This window comes from Lepisosteus oculatus, chromosome 2 (assembly GCF_040954835.1).
Source record: "Lepisosteus oculatus isolate fLepOcu1 chromosome 2, fLepOcu1.hap2, whole genome shotgun sequence".
Classification (NCBI taxonomy): domain Eukaryota; kingdom Metazoa; phylum Chordata; class Actinopteri; order Semionotiformes; family Lepisosteidae; genus Lepisosteus; species Lepisosteus oculatus.
Window position 1 is genome coordinate 23036669 of NC_090697.1, and position 23239 is coordinate 23059907.

General features: G+C 39.5%; 1 protein-coding gene across 1 annotated transcript; it reads right to left on the minus strand.

Annotated features, from left to right (window-relative positions):
* Window positions 1–1901: 1901 nt before the first annotated feature.
* Window positions 1902–22113, minus strand: adpgk2 (ADP-dependent glucokinase 2). The gene is made up of 6 exons (XM_006626067.3): window positions 21629–22113; window positions 18085–18244; window positions 13565–13755; window positions 12731–12827; window positions 11642–11778; window positions 1902–3950 (listed from the first exon to the last, which is right to left on the minus strand). The coding sequence occupies exons 1-6, from the start codon at window positions 21828–21830 to the stop codon at window positions 3280–3282; spliced, it is 1458 nt and encodes a 485-aa protein (XP_006626130.1). The 5' UTR covers window positions 21831–22113; the 3' UTR covers window positions 1902–3279.
* Window positions 22114–23239: the final 1126 nt, after the last annotated feature.

Consider the following 23239-nt stretch of genomic DNA (forward strand, 5'->3'; position numbering starts at 1 on the left):
TAAGTCAGAAAAACAGAAAAAGGCAACAACTGAAAGTGGTCCAGAGCATCACAAATTAATATACTGTATCAATTGTCTGGTGATATCAGTGAGTCACAGACATGAAGCAGTCATTGCATGTAAGGGGTGCAGTATATAACCAAATACTACATTTACACTAGTTCATTTTTTTTAAGTCAATTTGTCATGATTCTCCTGAAAGTGGCGGGAATTGACACAGAACATTTTTGGTTCTATCATGGCTTAACATGTATGCATATAAATATACAAAAATAAAACCTTCTGGTACCTTCGCCTCTAATTTAACTTTTGATCTGAAATACAAATTCTACTAGTACACTGCAAAAATGACCAATTTCACTTCACTGTCCCAACAGAAATACTTTTCACTGTAGCTGCCACTCGTGTCCCCCCACTTAATCAGCTCACAACATTGCCCAGGCTCAAGCCTCTGACGCCTGCACTGTAGGTCTCACCCTAACTCCTTGTGAGCAGCCTGCTGGTTAAAACCTTCAGGAATTTCACCAATTCTTATTTTTTGGCTCCCAAAAGAACCTCCCTGCTGTGAAGAAAAACTAATCCAACAAAATCACCATCCACAATTTAAACTTTGTTTTAAGAATGTAAGAAAGTTTACTTAAAAGGGGAGGCCACATTAAACATGCTGGTTAAAAAATCAATAGGGGACCCAAAATATTTTTATTGTAGAGGGCCTGTAATAAATCCCATTTGGAAAAAAATTAATCTGTCCCCATTTAAAAAACCCTGTCTACTTTGATACAATAAAGAAGTTGACTAAGATTATGCTCTTAATTCCACGGAACAATCTTATCTACTGGTAATGGTGGTAGGTGGAGGGCTGTTTAGTCATACTAAGGCTCACTGTGTCTGGACCTCATTATGCTCTGCACCTCAGGAAAAGGACAATTCTTCCCACCTGTTTTTGAAATTCACTAACTTGTACCAGTCACTTGATATCAGAACAGAAAAATTTAGGGTGCCACGGTACTCTGTTCTTTTCTGGTCAGATCTTTTCTGCAAATATCTCTTCGTCCTGCAAAGAGTCATTTAATCTTCTCTGCATAATAATTTGTGTACTTCATAATTTATTGATTTCTGCATTACAGTAAAACTACTAGGCACAGGAAGACTTTTTAGAGATTCACTTTCTTAAGATCAAGATATGCCCTGGCATCTTTACAGATTTCTTTTAAACAAACTGCAGTTTTTGAACAAAACTTGACTTGAACAATTCTTGCTTTGGGAACATCATATATGTGCTTTTTGGAACAATTGCACTTAAAAGATTTAATGTAAAATAAATATTCTTTGAATACTTCATATTCTGCATTTTCACTGCCTGGTGTTTGAAAAGGATATTCAGTTCATATACAGGATTTTTCAAGACACAAACCCCATCTCCTTCCAAGAAAGAAAGCAATAAACTCACACTCCCTTAACAGACTAAAGAAATTCACTTATCTGAAATACTCTTTCCTACCCTACACTTGACAGCATTCTCTGTACCTGGCAATGGGGAAAAAATAAAATAAAAATATTTAGAAGTAAAATAAGAAACATTACAAGAAAAGGTAGGCAGCACAGTGGCACTTTGGTCAGTATTTCTGCCTCGCAGTGCAGAGGCCCTGCGTTCAGTTCTGGACCTGGGGTGCTGTCTCCATGGAGATATGGACATGTGGCTTCCTCCCACAGTCCAGCACAGTCCACTCCTGGTGCGAGTGTGTGCCTTGTGATGGGACTGGCATCCCATCCAGGGTGTATCCCGCCTTGCGCCCAATGCTTCCCACGATAGGCTCCAAGCCACAGTTAACCTGAATTGGATAAGTGGCTATTAAAAACAATTAGACGATGAAAAGAAAAGGCTCAACACAACAGCAGGATACATTGAATGCTTGCACTGGCCGGTTTCTGCAGAGGTCTTGCAATAGAAGAAAACAGAAACAATGAACAATTAACATGGATTTCAAGATGCTGAAAGACTGGAAAGATGGGGAGGGGTAAAATGACCTTTTGGAAGGAATCTTCCGGGAACAGACACTTTAATTGTTGACGCAGTTCTGCTCTCTGATCATTCCAAGGGTCACTTTTCAGAGGTAATTACCTGTGTTTCTTAATCACAAAAACATGCTTTAAAATGAAAACAACATGCATAAGAAGACCATGATATGTAAAAGAACATCCACACTTAGAGACTGCTAGAAACCTATCAATATTGTATACAATGCCTTATTTTACCTGTCAGGATCCCCAAATGACTTAACCTGATTAGCAAACATGATGTGTTTGTTGATACAACAGTGAAGCAAACAGTAGATAAACAAACTACAGTCCATCTAGTTGTCTGTACACCGTTGTCACTTGATTTAATGAACACATACATTTTCTAAATGGCCGTATAATTAGATCTGTGGCATCTGCACTAGACATCACAAGGCCACATTCTATGATGTATTTGGCCATTTCAGAAAGCACTCAATAGAAATAGAAATAGCAGGGATGTTCACATTTATGATGTTCAACATGTCTGAATCATTCACAATTGCACACAACAAAAATATTTTTGGGAAAATGATTAATCGTTTGGGATCCTGCAAGTTAACACAGGTGTATATTATTATATTAATAGGTTTGTAACAACCCTTTGAATGATGGAATAGGCAGGTTACAATAAGGAGGAGCCTTTCAAAGAAGCCTTATTCAGAATGTGTGCATCTTCACCATATCATATCCTTGGTACCTTCTAAAAAGTGGAAGGCATAGTGAAGGCCTTATCTAACACTGTGATGACCACAGTATTTGTCACTGCTGTGAAGATTAATTCACAGATAAGTGATAAAACATGACAAAATCCGTCATTTATATAAAATTATAGCCATCATTTGCTCGTGACCCCTTTAGCATCTTCACAACTCTGGCTATCGAAAGACTCTTCAGATGTTCAGTCACTGTCATCAGGGCCACAACCTGGCTTCAGAAAAAAATGTTTAAATTTATCTTCCACAACCCCACAACCAATTGGGGTGAGGCCAAGCGTTCCTTATGGTTGCACTGAAAAGTGACGTTTGAGGAAAGAAAAGGCTTCACAGTTGCCAAATACAATACATAAACGAAAATGCAAAGAAAACAAACTAGACCCCTGTATTGCACTACCTGAATCCGGTTCACAAATTAATAAAAAACAGATAAAAGTTCTTCACATGATATGGGAACTATTTCATCAATTGAATAAAACGCTAACGGCCCGAGTGTCTTTTCTGGTCATATCTGAAGCACCAGGCCAGCTGCCGATATATTGTCCCCTCCCCCGGCGGTCTGATAGACCTCCGTGCAGACCAGCACCGGCGCCACGCAGATCTCGTAGTCCGCCTCGTCCCAGCAGGACACAGGCTTGGTCTCCTGGAAGGGCATCCTCTGGCTGCCTTCCTTCCGGCTGATGGAGAACGAGTCGTCCATGATGAGCTTGGCCTTGCTGGGGTTGATGTCGGGGGAGCCGCACACGTGGCGGTTGGCGGTGAGCGAGGCCTTGGCCGTGGCGGACATGGTGTTCTTCCAGGAGGAGCCCTTGGTGACGATGATGGCCTGGAAGGCCAGGGTGTGCACGTGCAGCCGGGTGAGCGCACGCCCCCTGCCCTGCCGGGAGTGCTGGGCATTCACCAGCCGGTACAGCTCCCTCATCTGGTCCAGCACCGTGGCCACGCGGGGGTTGGGGTCCGAGAGCACGGTGACGTTGCCCCCCTTCATCAGGCTCAGCAGGTTGGGCAGCTCCTGCTCGTTCATGCCCAGAGAGTCCGCGTAGGGCAGCACCCTGTCCAGCAGCTCCTCCAGCAATCCCTTGTCCACGAAGGAGGCCATCTCGAAGTGGACGCCTGTCCCGAGGTTGGCCGACTCCATCAGCCTCTGTAGCCGCTCGAGCCTGGCTTCCCGCTCTCCTGTCAAGAGAGAGGCACATCCTTGTCACGCCGAGGCAGGACACTAAAAATGTTAAGGATAGCTAATGACCAAAAACTCGATACACACCGCTTTTAAGCTCGGAAATGATTTTTATTTCCCTCTTCATTTTAACTACAGCATTCTGAACAGTGTCACCATTTATAGCAGAGCGACTGCCCACATTGTTTTAGACTGGAAAGTTTCTGTAAACTTGAAATCCCAGTTAAATAGGCACTTAAGTGTCATAGAGCTCACTAAACACATTGATTACAGGGAAGCTGTTATGGGCTTAATGTCTTTATATAAGGCAGTTTTTTTCTGATATCTGTATACAGCTTTGTATTTTCACAACTACAACACTTTTATTATAGAATAAAACTTAGGTTTGCAGGCAAAGGTCGGTATGCTGCTTCATGTTGGCTGTTAATGTTTTTTTTATGATAAATAGCTAAACACACAACAAAAAAGCACCCTCTCCTTAAAACTCTTGATTTAATTAAGTTCATCCATACAATAACTACACTTTCAGCCTTCACATTTTCTCAGGCCACCACAGCCTAAATCTGAAAAAAGCAGATGCTCTAAAGCTGCGATTGTTGCTTTTTTGGAATTTATCAGCTACACCTTATGCTTCTTGGTGTCCATCAATGTGCGCAGGTCCTGAAACATGGAAAATAAGATACTTCTACAGCTCACATGGAGTACTAAAATTATCAAACCAAACCCCCAATTACGCACGTATGTCCATTTACTGCCAGCCATTTATAGAACAATTATCCTGCTGTATCCCGTCCACAGTTCCTTCTCATGGAGACTGGAAACATGGCCTTAATCCAGCAACCCCACCAGGTCAAAAACCCATCCTAACACATTACTGCTGCTATTTTGAGGGAGATGACTCCTTGCAGGGTTATTTGTTCATTAGGGTGATCATATCTCTTACTGAAATTAAGAGATAAGGTAAACCTGTTTTTGTTTGTGAAGTTGTCATGGAAATGTGACTCATTCATCATTAGTTTGGTCCCATTTCAAATTTATAACTGGCGAATTACAGGCTGCTGGAAGCAGATAAATTAGACACACTCACATATGTGGAGTGCTAATTATGTCATTCAAGACAAACTTTCAACATATAACACATAGGAACAAACTAATGTAAACTATCCAGTTTTTAGCTTAATAAAAATACTTACCTAGCTCGCTATAAAAATATCCATAAGAGCAACATTTCCAACACAATATTGAGAACAACTCCGGAACTTGTAGTGTAATTTAGATGAATGCTGTGGTGGCCAGAGTCCATAAGACAGGCTGAAGATCAGTTATTGTCTGGAAATGTGGAGGTAAACAGCATCCGCATTTCAGTATAATGTGAACAAGAGTCTGTGATCAGCCATGTTCTCCAGCCCTCTAGCCTCAAAGAGAGAGTGGGTCAACAGGAACACTTATGATTCAAGTAAGAAATATAAAAGCTACAAAAAAGTACATTTTAGGATGCATAGTTAAAAGTGAAAAACTGTACCAAGGGACGTTATGTTAAAATAAAAATAAACTCCACCTACTATACAATTCTATAGTCACCACAATACAGTGGGGAATCAGTTCAGAGAAGAACCACTAAACATATTACTAGTTTCAAAGAAATGCCCTACACTGACAGGCAAAAAGGAGTTTTTTTCATTGGGCTTCTTTAAACCTGACAGTGATATAAAAACCAGAGGGCAACACTTCAAGGAAATACATTTAAAACTGAGAACAGGAGGCACGTTTTTAGACAAAGGATTGTGGAAGTGTCAAACAAGCTATCTAGTCACGTTGCTGAAGCTGATATCCTGGCTTCTATCAAAGACTGGATAAGATGCTCAGATCAATTAGCTATTAAAATAAAACAATGAAATGGATGTGTCAAATAACACCCTCTTGTTGCTTATGGTTTTGATGTTCCTGTACTGAAAGAGAATTTTGAACAGTCCCAGGCACCAAAAGTAAAGCAAAGACCATCAAACAATCAATAAAGATGGTTTAATGATGAAATGCCTAGTAAGGACTTCTAAATCAAAGTTGACTTGATGTGCCTTGATTTGTTGCACTTTCATCTCTGGACTAAAAATGACAAAAAAACATTAAACATGTATAGAATTGTACCTATTCTCATCCCTTTTCTGTTCTCTATATGACTGGCTTTGTAGTCAGATCTGAAGATTAAAATCTATCTATTCTGTCTGATTTTGATGTACTCTGCCAAACTCGGTCTTGAAAGCGGACACTGTTGAAACACTAGCAGCTTAGATAAGCAATAGCTCAGCTGACTTTAAAAATCAGTGGCTTCACTGGTTTCCTTTCAAGCCAAGCTGACAGAGCACATCAGTGTAACAATCTGTATATCAAGAACCACCAGACTGGGTTTGTTCCCATGAAGTGCTTGTAGAAGCGTCATTTATTTCTAAGTCATCAACGCTGCCAGGAACACTTCTTAACACTCTTGAAGTGCTTGTGAAACTTAACAGATAGAATACAAGTAGCGTTCACTTGTTTTCTGTTACATAGAATTAGATAAACAAAGAAATATTTCAGATACAATATAAAAGCAATTGGACATATTATATATTAAACTGAAACTACAATGACAAACCTTATAGCTCACTGACATTAAACTAACATGCCTCCGCTAAAGTTACTGAAAATGAGGGTCTTTATAAGAAGTGTAAGAGTAAAAGTTATAAAGCTTTTGAAAGACTTTCAAAACAAAGTTGACTAATTTGATCATACTGATGAAACTATTCTCGTGTTTTTCGCTCAGCTTTTTCAGCTTACTTTGGCTGTGAATGCAGCCTCCAATGATATGCGGCCAGTTTATGGCTCCAGGCAGACCGATACTTCATATAACCTCAAAAGGGAAACTATTCTTTAAACTGCCCGTTAGTCGCAATAAAGCTTCTTTTTTCTTGAGTGCATGTGGGATTTATTTGCAGCAAATGGTTTTGTGTGAAAGAGAACAGCAACAAGCCTCCAAGTTTAGAAGACTGAATAGTGCCAACCTTGAGAGGAGCTAATTTAACAACATTCCACCCATCTTTAGAACAATTAGAAACTTACATTTTTCTTATTGAACTGCAAATGTCCCACAAATAAAAAGTGTAACATATAGTTCTGCAGTATTTTTGCCAGGAGTCTCGTCTAATCCTAAAAAAGTGAAGTCTCTAAGTCTCTAAGACAGGGGTGTAAGCAGTTAACTTCTCCAACGGCTGCAGTCTTGCTTGTTGAGAAAAATGGGCTGACATCTGATGTTGATAAAGCTTATAGTGTCCCTGGTTTCCCATGACCCAGTGTAACAAGACAGTATGTGCACTGGTTTAAAAAACACGTCATAAAATCATGGACACCTTCAAGTATGAGCGGCAGAGAACTTTAATGCTGCCAGTCATCTACATAATCTGTGAATCATCACTCTTCCCTTAGTGGTTCAGCATAATTCAAATTAATACATCATAATCACAGAAATATATCTATTACTTTACTTCCAGTTAAACAGCTTTGTTGAACAACAGCAACGAAATAACTACAAGGTCCTCTCATCATATACTGACCACAGAATTAAAAAAATTAAAGCTAAGACTCTCTCAGGGTTACACAGAGAGAGGCCTTTTTTGCTAGACAGAAAAGCAAACCTGACAGGAAATCATAAATAAGACCCAACACCAGTCCTAACTCCCTGACCTAGTTTATGTTGCAAATACTTTGAAACCAAAGGCTTCCATACAGTTGTGGCTCATGTGTTAATTTAGCAAATACCATCTCAGCATGCGCAGGGCCATGTACGAACATGCTGGACAGGTTGGACACTTATGATTAAGGCTGACCTCAGTGACTTTGACTTTGAGGGGAGATTGTTGGGCTGCAGTGGTGCCAAAGGTGATGTCAGCATAGAAATCCAAGACAAAGACATCATCAATAAAGGACAACAGGTGAAAGCCCCCAGTCGAGGATCAGGATATCCCTAAAGTCATTTAAAGAACAAGGCAGAATAGGCGAGCAACTTCAGATCTTCCACTTTCTAACCTTTTCATCCGACAGGATCGTAGGGCAGCCAAAGCCGGAGCTAGGCAAACAATGAGTACAAGGCAGGATAACCCTGGATGGGATGTCAGTCCATCTCAGGGCACACACAAATACAAACAGACATGCACGCAATCGCATGTCTTTGGACTGTGGGAGGAAGCCCATGAGAACATGGGAAGAACAAACAAAATCCACACTGATAGCACCACAGGTCCATAATCGAACCCAGCGCTCCAGAGCTGCTAACCACTTTAATCACAAGCAGGTTAATGCAAGCAGTCATATCACCCTGCAACTCACAACTGGCAACCCACTGAAGCTAAGCAGGTGTGAGCCTGGTCAGTATCTGGATGGGAGACCTCCTTGGAAAAACTAAGGTTGCTGCTGGAAGAGGTGTTAGTGGGGCCAGCAGGGGGCGCTCACCCTGCGGTCAATGTGGGTCCTAATGCCCCAGTATAGTGATGGGGACACTATACTGTAAACAGGCGTCTTTCGGATGAAATGTAAAACCGAGGTCCTGACTCTCTGTGGTCATAAAAAATCCCAGGGCGTTTCTCAAAAAGAGAAGGGGTGTAACCCCGGCGTCCTGTCCAAATTTCCCATTGTCCCATTGGCTCTCCTCCCCACTGATAGCTGATGTGTGGTGTGCCGTCGCATCATCCAGGTGGTGCTGCACATTGGTGGTGGTGGAGGGGAGTCCCTATTACCTGTATTACCCTATTACCCTCCAGAAAAGCGCTAAATAAGTGTAAGCAATTATTATTATTAATCAAAAATGATACTCTGAGAACTCCACAGAGCAGGATGCGTCAGGCTGCACAAACTGCTCATCACACCAGGCAGTGCCTGTTTGCAAGTCCAGTGATGCAAAGATCACAGGTAATTGACTACCAAGCTGTTAAGAAGGGTGATATGCATATCCTTTACCAGATGCTGGTAAACTCTAAGCCATGGTGCCAGGCTATACTTGCTACACATGGTGGCCCAGTAAGTGAATTTACATTGCATTCCCATTTTCTATCTACTACCTGAATGTCTCCAATTTTAAAATAGTCAAATCAACAATATCAACTCATTATGAAATCTCATCTGATTGAAATATGTTAAGTTTGCTGACACTTTCAATATCTATCTATTTCTGACTTTGTGGTTGGAGGGGAAAAAAAAACGTTAATGTGGTCAACTTTAAATTTGAAAAAGGAACAGTAAAGGTGTGTGTGCCTGAACACATCAGAACTCAAAATGGACAATGAATGTCAAGGAAAAGAAGTCTTTACTTTGCTAAAATCTGCTCTCCTACAACCCAACACCAACAACCACCACGAGTCCCTCTTTATCCCAAACACACTCAATTATCTCCACGTGACAACGTGGCTCCCAGCCCTCCACCAATGCACCTCGTGAGACTGGCAAACACCACAGAGGTCTTAAGAGTCTGTAGTGGCACGCAAGGTGTCATCACCACCCTCATGACAGCTGGCCTGCCACAAGGTGGTTATAAGACGTTCATCTGAATTTCATATACGTAGCTCAAATGATAAAAATATGACAGAATCTGACAATCTACACCTGCGTATTATATCATTAGTGAGAATTGAAAGCAATGAAAATGTCATAAATTAAGCAGACCTGAAGATTTTTTCTGGACATTGCATTCCAAACAGTGATTATGGCAAACACAAAGAGTGGCAACATGCTTGTTAAAGGGGCCACATAAACCTGTCAAAGAAATATTACATAGCTTTACTATGTTCTTCAGAAATCTGTATCAATTTTAAAAGATTTATAAATGTAATCTTGTGCCTGTTATTTGAGGCCACAAACAGATGCTTTTCCTGGAAGAAACAAGCACAGACAGACACAGGATGTGTCTGTTTGTTCAAAGATCAAGCAAATACAAGAGAAAGAAAGCAAACAATTCTATTTCAGTCTATTTAGTTGTGTGTACAGATACAGTTTTTTGTTGTTGCTTGCTTTCTTTATTGAGAATGAATATTTCTATAAATGGCTGCAGATAGTTGCATCTGTGCTAGAGGTAACTGGGTTGTGTTCTCGAACACAGTTTAGGCCTATTAGGAAAAACCAAATCACGGGCCTGCAGGCTCCAAAATGACAACAGCGAGTCAACATTTAGAAATATCTTTCAAAACTCCCTTGTGGAATGCAAAATAAAGGGAAATAAGCAAATCTGGGATCTTTTTACATAGGAAAAGGTATGTAATATTGTGCTGACAGGTGTACATGTACAAGTATATTTACAGTACTTAAAACCACTTGTGTTAATAAACCTCAACAGGTGACGGCGCTTGTCAAGTTAAAATTCATTCCAAATGTCCTGTTTCTTTTAGTATCAGTGGATGATCTTCACAGGCTGAAACAGTCCACTCCATTAGCATGCAGTGATGTGAAAAGCTATAAGCCGTCTGTGAACAGGTACTGACAAGTGCAGTTAAAGAATATGTAAAAGTTGATATTCAATGAAAATTAAGAAAGAAAAATAATATTTCAGTCTTCTTCAGCCTCCACAGTCAAAATGTTGTTTTTCTTCTTTTCTTTGTCCACTTTTCTAATGAAATGAACCTTTGTGTGCTCTCCTTCTGCTCACACTTTTGACACAGCTCCACATTTTAACCTCTTGAGCACCAACCTCATGTAAGACAAATACTGTCATCATGCATCTGGGTAAAATTATACTGAATTACACTCGTGTGTCACTAGGTCACTCCTCTTCCTGTTACACTGCCACCAAACACTGTGACTATAACTAACATTATTCGGAATGTTTCTCAGGTAAGCTTTTAAGTTTTTTTTTTTTAAAGTAACCTGGAAAGCTGTCAACCCTGCTAGGTCAGGTTTAAAATCTCGCTCGAGGTCTCCTTGGGCTCTACAGTCTCTTTGTACTTTTCATTTTCTTTTCATGGCTGCATATTTCAACACAGTAGTATTGTTTTCCTACATCGTTGAACACACAATCACCCAATCTGCAGGAAGGTCTGGGAACTTAAGAAGCAACACGTTTCAAACTGGTCTTGTGTGTGGCAGGAGTGACAGTGCCTCCTACTTTAGCTTTCCCAAATGCTGAGTGTCACAGCGTACACGTTAAGGGAAGAAGTTCTAAAAACCCAACAAGCACAAATGAGCAAACATCTATGAGAAACAATGCGATGACCCTATAAATCAGGGGTTGTTACTGCACAGGTCTGTGATTCCACACATGGTATTACTTACAAGAAAATCATGGCTGACTGATAGGGATGTTTCAGAGGTTCAAAATCAGTAACTGCATTAAAACAGTGTTCATATTTGAAGCCATGCACAAACTCAGCTGTGAAGAAAACTCCATGCCCTCGTCGAAAAACCCAAGCAACACCTGATCCCACCAGGGGTTCCTGTTTAGTATCTTAAGCAAGCAGTCAGAGCTGCACAACAACAAAAACACATGCGTTGGAGGTAAAAACATTGCTTAAGACAAAGCAATGTGAGAAAAAAAACCCTCACCGAGGCGAAGGGCATCAGGTACAAAAGTCTTATTTCTGAGGAAAAAAACAGGAAACCGTAATGACAAACTGGTCGAGGGATGTGTGTTACATAAAGAAGGCTCAGGAAGGAGAAAGCTGGTTCTGCTACTTACCTTTTTGAAATGGGAAGTTATCCATCATCTGAAGGCCACCCAGCACCAGCAGGTCTGGTCCGAATGTCTGGAGCTGCTCCTCAAAGTCCTCCATGGAGTCCAGAAGAGGATTGTGATTGTCACTATGGATAATGTACCTGAAAAACAAACATTTAAGAAGGTGGGCACAGAGCAAAGAATTATTCAGTGAACCCCAGCTTGTGCCTTTGTTTTTAGCTTGAGCTGGGGTACAACATACTAAAGACACAGGGCTATGGTGCCTAAGACTGATAGGATGAAAAGACAGAATGTTTTAGTTTTTGAAATGAAAAAAAGACTTGATTCAAGTACTCAAAATCCTCAAATCCTTCTTTCAAGAATCGGCTGGATTCAAAGCTTTGCTCAGTTTGCTACTAGCAACCAAACGGGCTTGATGGTCCAAATGCCATCTTCCTGTTTGTAACCTTTCTTGTGTTCTTAAGAATTATGACAACAACCTGCAACAGTGGACTTAAGAAATCATAATTGCCAATTTTTTTCCATTTTCTATCCATTTAACTTGGAACTGCCAAAGCTCCATCAATAAGCATTTACAGCTACGACTCCTCTATGACACAGGGAGAATAAAGACCTGCAGCTGTGGACCTTTCAGAACAGTTCAAGCTGTGATCTCACCAGTGCCTTACTTAAAAGTCAGACAAGCACCTGCTGGAAATGGGCAGCACACTTCCTTCGTATGTTCCTTCAGAGAAGTACCCATTTCTCATCACTGCACCAAAAATTGAAAGAGTCAAATAAAGTCAAAGCCCACTGAACTGCAAATGAAAGTTGGCTAATTGTGCCACACCACCTGAGGAATCATGATCACTACTAACATGACACTCAAACTGCTTATCTTGGAAGCTGAGCAAGCTCTACCAGTGTAGCCACTTAGGAGCCTAAAACAAGAATTCTATAGAGCTGAGTTCTGGGTTCAAATTCTCACAAAAAAGAACAGATATTTTTCAGCATTTGAGGATTTATAATGTCAGGAAAGAGGTGAAAGAGCCAAATTTCTTGCTCGATCTAGGTGATTTAGACATCGGAAATAAAAGGAAAAAAATGGCAAACCTATTTGCTCTCCTAGAGGTATACTGTCCCCATTTAGCTCCAGATGGATACTCCAGAATCAAGTGGATGTCAGGTTCCTCCAACGTCTTACCTGCCACTAGAAGAGAAACAATGCAATTTAGGTTAGGGTACATAAATCAAGAGTCATTAAAAACAAAACAGATGCTATGTGCTCTAACACTAAAATGTTGGATTTTTAATGCCTCTCACCAACCTAGAACATTTTTATGTTTAATGAGAAAAAACAAAAGTAGATCTGTTTGAGATCAATAGTTAAAGTTACTTAACGACTGGTCCAGAGATATCAGGGTTCTCGATGCTTAAGAAAGTTGGGCACCTAAAGCTCTAAACAGACCACACTGCTGCATGCTGTATCTCCTATTACTGCCACTTCACAGAGCATGGAGTTCAGAAAGAGGCACCTTTAGAATTGGGCAGAGGGGTGGCACTGTGGCTAAGGATCTGGGCCTGTGGCTGGAAGGTTACTGCTTTAAATCCCGCGGCCGGCAGAGGACTCCTACTCCGTTGGGTCCCTGAGTAAGGCCCTTAACCCCAGCTGCTCCAGGGGTGCCATATAAATGGCTGACCCTGCGTTCTGACCCCAAGCTTCTCAATCCCTGTCTGTGTGTCTGTGTGTCTCATGGAGAGCAAGCTAGGGTATGCGAAAAGACAAATTCCTAATACAACAAATTGTATATGGCTAATAAAGTGATCTTATCTTATCTAATCGTCTTGCAGTCATGTACCTTTTTCTGTTGCCTCTGAGGTAGCTAACGGGGTCACTGTAAACTTCAAGTGACATGACAAAGACTGTCTCTGGACATAAATGGGAACCTGTTATATGTGGAGGAAGGACATCTGTGAACTCTGGGCTGAAGCTGCCCCCCAGGAGAACTTCGCTGCCCTCGTTGGCGAGTCTGGTCGCCATGACGGCGGCGTTCCCTCCAACTGCCCAGCGGTTCCCCGGAAGTTCCCTGGAGGCTTCCACAAGCTCACTGAACAGAGTTTCATTGACCACGAACCGCCTGAAACAAATAACACACAGGGAGGCAAGAAAAAAGAGCTCATTTCAAAAACAAGTTGTTCAGAAGAGTTGTGGGAGTAGGGAATGAGCCATCCAGCCACGAAGCCATGGGGTTGTTGAAGGCTCTGTTCAAGAAAAAGTCTGGTGAGATTCTGCGATTAATTAACTACCAACAACCAAAGGGGCTGGATGGGCCTAATGGATTCCTCTCCTTTGTACCCTTTCTTAGCTTAGTACTATTTTAGGAAGCTAATCTCTTTACCCTTTCTGATACTCACACCTACCAGGGCTGGGTTGGCCAGAGCAATCTGATTAAGCTTCTTCTTCACAAATGGAACAGAAATACCAACACTGAAGGCTTGATGACAATTACAGACTTCATATAGCACCTAACCTCCCAAAGGATCCCAAAGCACATTACACAAGGGTGTAGATGTACTTCATCCACGGAGCAGGGCCACGGAGCAGAAAATGTTCTTCTTGAGACCTTAGGTCCACTAATTAACAGATCCTTGAATCTCAATGCAATAGGGTAAAATAGCCTAATCTATTGTATAAATCAATCATACTTTAAATTTGATAGTTATAAAGGAGATATTTGGTCATTCTAATTTTTTGGATATAACCTTTAGATACAGTAGACTAATACACATCACTGTTTTATTATATCAGTAATTTCAAGGCCACTTTCCCTATTTAAAGTACAAAGTAAATGATTGCCATTTTAGAGGGAAAATTAAATCTAAGGCAGGTCCTTCACCTTCACATTTTAAGTATAAACATAGCTTGCAGGCAGTATAGGATATTGCTTGCATATTAAAACATTTAATAAACTTTTAGAGTAGAGACCTCTTAGCCATCTGAGGTCAAAAAGCACACCACAGGATAGACAGCAAACCAGACTAACCAGATGTTAGCACATCCAGACTGGAAAGTTGAAGCTGAAATTAAGAACTACATACATACAGTAGCAAAGTGGAGGCCATTAACAGATGTTTAAAATGTCTACCTGCACATGAAGTAAAAAAGCTAAATATTTTGGTAATTTCTTAAAGGCTGGAATTAAAGTAAATCATATCCACATCTTTTCATTAGAAAATGAAAAACGCAAATTCAATTCTTTGCATAACAAAGATATTGGTGGCTTTTAACAGAACCAGGAAGTTTGGTGATCTCAGCGTCTCGCAGAAGCTGTTTTACCATTGCATGGTAACTGCATCTTTAACAGCATATTGATGGGCTCTTTTCAAACAGATTTACTAGAAACTACGGTATTGTAGGGTCGCACAAAATCCCAGAACTGCTGAGTGAACTTTTGAAATATGTTTATTTCAAAAAGGGCCCTTTGGTAAGGATATCAGGCACAGATACAAATTTATCTTCACTTACTGTGCTCTAAATCCAGTCAATCTCAGAAGTCTTCTATAATATGAGTACAAACTCTTGTTACCACACGTTAAGCTAAAGACATAACCTATATATCCACACAATGTGGAACAGTGAACATACCAGTCACAGAATCAGAATATACATTCTGCTGACCAGCTGTCTGAGAAAATCACAAAGTCAGCTGAACAGCTAAACTGGTCCCAGTATGGGACTGAGGGTATGTGACAAATAGAGGGTAAAAAGCAACAACAGAGGAAGTGAAAGAGTGGGGGTAGGGAACAGGGTGCACTCAGCTGGGTTCTTGAGATATGAGGACAGTCAATGGAAAACAACTGTTTATCTTAATAGCGTTTTGTGATGTAAATAAGGTGTAGATAAGTAGCTATTCCTGCTTCGGAATTTTGAGAATTGTTGGTGAACCAGGGGAGTCTGTCACTGGGATTCACCCACTCTGTAGAGTGGATGCCTCTGGCTCTGTTGAACTCCTTCTCTCAAGTCTCTGCTTTCTGGTTTGGTTTTTAACAGGTGCTAGAAAACAGCAAGATTTATTGTCATAATAACCTCTGTAATTTGTTACACTACTTCAGACATGTACATTTTTTACATTTACTCATTCCATTCTCCTCTGTCCATGTAATTTCCCTATAATTGAGCATGTATTCAAATATCTCCTCTCAGTTCTAGGTGGCACTGTACTCATCCAATGGATTTGTACTGTATTTGTGCTTTTAGTTTCACATCACTGAGCCAATCAGATGTTCCTAAACAAATTTGCAGGTTTAGCAGAACAGACAGGATGAGAGAAAGACAGAAAGCAAAGGCAGACAGTTGTAGAAGTGAGTAACTATAGGTGCATAAATAACATTTTTGAGAGAATCTACAATTGATTTAATAGTTATAACCCAGTTGATATAACCCAGAACCTATCCTGGAAGCATAGGGCACAAGGTAGGTTTTTCTGCTGTTTACTGGGTTAATGTTTTTTCATATTATGAATGTTTTATCATTGTTCATAAGTTACAACTTAACAGAAGCCTTACATATAACCATAACAACACACCAGGCCTCAAAACATGACAGGGTTCTACAACCACTGTTTCCAGAAGTAACACTATGTGGTTCTGGAATCAGACAAAGGCTGAGTGTGCTCTAGTGACACTCCAACACAACCTCAACTTCTTGCTTCCTACATGTACCCAGCCAACTTTTTCTGTTGCCATGTCATTAATACTCTTTTATAAGCCTTACAGGAATGTGTTCCATTAAATTTAACTACTGAAATTAAATTCAGCTAAAAAACCTTACAGTTTTGCTCAAATATGGGAATTTACAGATATAATATTCAGGGTGCAGCCAGATTTGGTGTGTAAAGAGCCAGTTAGGGTGGTGTCTCTTTCCTGGGTCTCTCAAAATAATTCATTCAATGTAGCATCGGACAGGTTTCAGGAGACCTTGTTTATGATGTCTGGCAGCATGACAGTGAGCACAGAGCAGCCTGTCTGAGGTGTTTACTTTGCCCGGGTTCAAACCCAGGGAGTGGCCACCTGTTATTTCACGACAAATCCAGGAAATGCCATTTATTCTCCTGCAACTTTAAACGATATTTACCTATTAACCCATTACAACATACACATAATACATCTAAAAATAAACACAAATTAAATAACATCTACTCATCCATTTTCTAACAGTCTTATCCAATTCAGGGTCACTGGAGAGCCTGAGCCTATCCCAGCAAGCAATGGGCACAAGGCAGGTCACACACACCATCACAGGGCACACACAGACACAAACACACTCGCACCAGGGCTAATTTTACCTGAAACCAATAAACCTACCAGTATGTCTTTGTACTGTGGGAGGAAACCAGAGCCTCCCACAGGTTGAAACCCAAATGAACACAGGAAGAACATACAAACACCATGCAGATAGCACCCCAGGAACTGAACTCAGAACCCCAGCGCTGCTAGGCAGTAATGATAACCACTACACCACCGTGCCATTTACATAATTCAAAATATAACAAACATTACATTAATAATGATTATCACAATATTTATGCAAAGAGTATATAAAATATAGTTCGCTAAAATTGACATTAGATATGGGTTGATTTCTCATGATACAATAAAACAAGCAACTACTATTTATAAAAGATAAGAGATACGATAAGATCACTTTATTTGCCATATATAATTTCTTGCATTAGAAATTTGTCTTTTTCGCATACCCCAGCTTACTCTCCATGAGACACACAGGCACATAGACAGGGAGAGAGAAGCTTGGAGTCAGAGCGCAGGGTCAGCCATTTTTTTGGCACCCCTGGAGCAGCTGGGGTTAAGGGCCTTACTCAGGGGCCCAACAGAGTAGAATTCCTCGGTTGGCCAAGGGATTTGTACCGGCAACCTTTCAGGTTCTAAATCTGCGAGCATTTCAGAATGCTCCCCTTTTTAAAATTAATTTCACCATCTGTCCTAGAAATGTGGATATGGGTAAAAACAAAAACTTGCTAAGGCACCTATCAAGCAATCTGTTGGTTTGATTTAGGAATTACTGTAAGTAAAGAGCTTACTGAATGGGAACCTCTGCTCTTTACTGTGTAGTGTAGCTACAGTTAGCTGTGAAATTATGGCAGACGTTCATAATATAAATCGTGCTATTATGCAAGTCATCCTGGATACATTTCCCAACTACATCAATTAATAGTAACTGCCACTGGATTGTAAAAACAGTGTTTTTAGACAGTTTCCAGTGTCACTCAAAGCAAAGATTGACCTTATTCTCTGGACTGGTATATTTGCACAAATTGCGTAAAACAGTCAGGAAAACCAGAGAAATTACATTTATGATTTGGGTATTAGGCAGACTTTTTAAGTATAAAGTAGAAAAATAAAACCTGTAGACCACCACCAGCACCATCTAAAAACCACATTTTACTTACTCTGAGGCAGCACCAGGGGGGAAAAAATATGAAAAGCTCCGAGATAACTGCTCCACATTCTCAATGAAGTTATAATGAAGAGGAGTGCTGCTGGGCTGGATTCCCACTTTGTTTAGCAATGCGACGCCGTCCACAATGATATCCACACACCCTCCAAAACCTAAAAGACAAGGCAATCTTCATGTCAAAGTGAAACAAACTCCCTTGGATCTGGACAGAACTGGTTAGATGAGAAGCACCATTATTTACTAGAACCACAATGAGTACAACCTCCATTTGCAACCATCTGCATGTGCACCCCAAAGAAGCAGACACTCTATTAGCAAAGAAGTTTCATTTTAATTAGATCTGTTTAGAATTGTTTTTCATTATCAAACTCTGCAAGTAAGGATATTAAAATGCTCATGAGAAAATCCACACATTATTTTTCTCATTTGAAATGCAAAAGCAAGGACATCTACAAGGAAAAAAAAAACAAGCAGCTTCAGTAGAGACTACTTCTGGTTAATCATTTGTCTCTACCGTTTACACCAAATTCCTAGGCTAACAATGCAATTGTTAAAAATTGTTAAAACTTTAATTTGTGGATATTCAAAATCAAAGCTGAATCCAGCAAATTACTCCAAAGGAACGTGTAAGTGAATGTGTGTGGTATTTTATAACAGCATCTGGCCGACATGTTTCTTCATATAGGATGCTCTTGAGAGACGCAAAAGATCCCATTGCAGTTGGTTCACTGCCTTCCAATTAAGGTTGTAATAGAACAAAGTTTTTTTTAAATAAGTGAAAAAATATGAAGTACAAAGTACAATTAGCAAGTCTTATTGAGATACACAAGTATTTAATAAGTAGCAAAACACATGAACTTCAAACATACTGCTGCTGGACAGTATTTACAGTATACACCTGGAGACCGGTCTCAGTCTCCCACTATAGAGGATGTGGGCTTATAACCTTTTAAACAGGAGTGGAGACTAAAAATGAATAAGCTTTTTCCCCCTCAAACCCCATTTTAACTACTATAAAGAATTTTTCATTTTAAATACCTTAGCTAAAGAAAACTTCTGATATATGGGATCTCTATGATTCAATTTCATTTCTCAAATACAACCATTCTTTGTTCTGTACATTTGGCAAACACAATGGATGAATTTAATCATGCACACAAGCAGTGTGTGTTCTTTTTTGGAACTGAATATTATACCAACCCTGTGGAAAAGCTGAACTAAAAGTCACCTTGAGGGACCACTGGTTGACATTTACCTTAGAAAAAATTGCACTTTGAGTAGCAAACTTAAGTCAACATTTGCAAACTAGCAGGTCGTAACCACTGAACTACTATAGCTGCCTGTACGTCTCTCTTAGGAAGCTTTTGCTGCAACCCCTTATACATAAGAAATGTACTAAGTAAAAATATCCTTACAAAACTCATTTGCAATGAAGTACAATGATACACTGAAATCAGCAACTTGTGCATATCAATTGATCAAAGTCAAACTGCATAGTTTTGCTTTGGAATTTGATTACATTTTACATCCTCTTCTAGCCTCTACGTGTACTATATCCATTACTCTGCAAAAATGCTGTTCTGAATACCAGTATGCATTTTCTAGCACACCAAGAGTAATGATAATAAAAATTGTATTACTTTATTTTATCAGCAGAACACTTGTAAATAAGTGTATATGTGTCTTCAAATGCTTCTGGAATGTTTAAACAATTATCTAGGAGTTAAAAAAGCAGAACATTCATAATAATGAGTGGTAGTTTTAGATTGCTGGTATTGACTTACAGAAATTTAAAGCTCATTCCCAATAAGAACAACTTGTAAAGTAGCAAAGAACTTAGTCTGAGTCATAGCTATAAAGGCTAATGATCAATATCTCAATAATAAGTAATACGAATGATGCTTCCACTCCATTAAAGGTCAACAAGAGATTCATTTATTTTTAAACTTTCAAAATCATGAACAAGATATTTCTGGAGTTTTAAAGTTAATTTCTTTAAAAATATTTCTTGTGCTATAACGATGCATTTATAAATTATATCAATTTTTTGTATTCATGTGATCAAAAGCTAATTGAATATTAAAATTATCACCTTTGATAATTTGCATTTTAGTTTTGCAAATATTTGCATTTCATTTCCAACTATTTTTAATCAGGACTGATCATTACTTCAAAATTTGGCACACATGACAACTATGGTGTAGAAACACAGAAGACCATCAACACAACACATTTAGCTGAAAAACAAATTGTAAAAAAGTCTTTAATTTTGTTCTGAAGCTCTGAAAAATACTCATACCCACCACAGGACGTTTTGTTTTGGTTCCAAATATAAATAACTGAAATTACTTTTCTAAGCACTTTTAAATATCAAAAGAAACTGTTTTGTTTTCAGGGTACTTCCTGTATGGCAAAAAACAAATACTTGCCTTTTTTCTTAAGCGCAAAGAGTCTCTTTTGTGATGCAAGACCTCTGAAGAAGTCATATGCCATGTTTATTTTGTTTTGTCAATCCCATTTTGCATCTTTTTGAGATAGGTAGTTTTAACAGCCTCCTTTGTAGGTGTGCTCATTCATAATTTCAAGCTAATCTTCCCCTTGAAGGCCATTGAATCTGTCCCTCCACTATATTTCTTCAGGTGTTGGAACAGGATTGACCTGTTAGTTCTATATACTGTATATACAGATTTCAAAAGGCATGCAAACAACCAAACCTCTTAAGGGCAAATGCTTGGTCAAAAGTCTGATTAAGGGCAAATATATGTTCTATGTACAGATATGGATGTGGTCATTAGGAAAACTGGAAACACACATGTAAGTGTCAGACTGTGTGACCTACAACTGCGAATTGCCTAGTGCAGTGCTCCTTTTTCCAGTTTCAGAATTACAGTATCAAAGCATTCTTCAAGGGAATACAAAAATGCATGAAGTCATTCTGGCTGGAATCAGTTTGAATGAAATAAGTAAAAATGTGAGAAAGGATAAAATTCCTTTAAAATAATTCTCTGGGGCAAGTATAGGTTACTCAAATGAGCAAACCCGTTCTCCAAAAGTTCACAATGCATTCACAATGCATTATTGGTCCAGGAGTAGTACATGACATGACCCCTTGATTGTTACACCAGGATGCAGTAAAAAAGTGACATTTTCAACAAAACCTTTACAGCAAGAAAAGGGGAAGAATTAAGACCTAGTATTTAACTGCTCACACGCGTTGATTTAAATTACTGAAAGATAATGTTATATGTGTTTTAATTGTCAAAAAACTTGTCAAACAATTATGGATGATACGCGATAACATTTTCTTTTAATATCATCAGGCCAGGTAAATCGATTTTAAACACAAATTCAGTATTCCAGTTAGTCATCGTCTTTACTTCTTCCACACAGTTCGCTCGCACGGACATAATTTCCTTCGTGTATTATCGTTTTAGTAAGCATGCCTTCAAACTTCTATAACGCTGAATCAGTTTATACTTTAAACTGTAGTTATTAACAATGTTAATAACATTACAGAATGGACAGAGTCCGCTTACCTATTGCCACTCTGGGTCTTCGGATGTTATCAATGCCCACTTTGCTTTCAGCTCTCAGAAGCGACGATAAAACAGTGTCGAGCCTCTCGTCCAGCGTGTCCTGTACGGGCGATCGGTACCAGAAAGCTAAAAGGACTACAGTCAACGACACAATTGTGCCAAATTTCACTACTGAAAGGCTGCTGCCTGTGTCAGTCGCCATTGTGAACACGAGTGCGGCAGACTCGCAACACAAACCGACGAAAAAGTAGCACCACACCGATCAAACACTCAAGGACCCAGGGGGAGTGACAACAAAGCGGAAGTAGATTTGAACAGTCGTATCAATATCCTACAGACTGCAGTTTGCGTAAAAAATATAAAGGTATGGAAAATGTTTGTAGGTTAGGAAATCCATATTATAACTCGTCATAAACCAATTACCTATCTAGATCTTAACGATTCAGTTATTCTCACATTCGGTTAATATTTTACCTTTGTGACTAACGCAAAAGCAAGCTTTTATTATTTGTTTTTTTTATATATATGTAAGTCCAACACTTAGCTACGTCTACAATTTTACGACATATTATTATAGTTCAATTATTTATTTAAGTGCGTTTAATGAATACGCTTTTAATTAAAGCGTACTATTTTTAATTGACTATATTTCAAGTCAAAACGCAATTTAACCAGGAACTGTCGCCTTATTGCCCGGCTGCTCCATTGAATGGTAAGCGCAATGAGGTCTTGTCCGGCCTCTAGGCTAGATTGACGCAATGAGAGGGTTTTGTCAGCTCAGTCATACATTTGTGTGTTTGTGCTTCCTACGTTGTGCGTCAAGCGATAAAATATGTCACGAAAGAAACGTTTTTAAAGAATATACTGTTTATCAAAAAGATCATTATCGGGGAGTTATGTAAATCCTTCTTATTCAAAGCTAGGTCAATAGCGACCCCTGCACAAGATATTGGTAGATGTGTACTAGTCTATCACGAATTGGTGCCGGAATACGAATGGCCAAAACCATTCATTATCCACGTATTTAATGAGCACGTAGTCAGTCCAACGTCTCATCTACAGTATAAACCATACCGGAACAATGGGTTGGAAATTCTGGTCTAGAGGAAAGAGTGCCGCCCCTGACCAGATCTAACTCTCCATTTTCTAACCGTTTCTTCCAGTTCAGGGTCGCGGGGGAGCCAGAGCCGATCCTGGCAAACAATACACCCTGGATGAGATGCCAGTCCATCACAGGGCACACAGAGGCACAAACACTTAACAATTTTAATAATCATTTTGTTCCATGAATTAACTCTACTTTGTCTTACTACAGTATATAAAGTACTTTATCTTTACTCTGTCTCAGCATGTTTTACCATGTTTTCAGTCTGTTACTGTTGCTTTGCATTTACGATGGTTTACCACAGTAAAACCTAGAGTAATTATCACGATATCACTAAAACACTTAAATCAACCCTTGGTGTACAGCAAATTAATAAAATAATAGGGCCACAGCAATATCTCTCTATTCACCGCCTTCGCTAATCTGAGTCGATCTAAGGTCTGGGAAAATCTGCTGGATTCTCGTCTTGGGTAACTGGAATTGTGCATCACGAATATACAGAATTA

What these genes read in the sequence shown, in the direction of transcription:
- adpgk2 (XM_006626067.3), bottom strand. Translation starts at nt 21,830, where the DNA reads ATGGCGACTGACACAGGCAGCAGCCTTTCAGTAGTGAAATTTGGCACA. An exon ending in AAGACCCAGAGTGGCAATAG is followed by an intron (nt 18,245 to 21,628) that starts GTAAGCGGACTC and finishes CTTGTCTTTTAG; the next exon opens with GTTTTGGAGGGTGTGTGGAT. An exon ending in CCTTCCTCCACATATAACAG is followed by an intron (nt 12,828 to 13,564) that starts GTTCCCATTTAT and finishes TTTCTCTTCTAG; the next exon opens with TGGCAGGTAAGACGTTGGAG.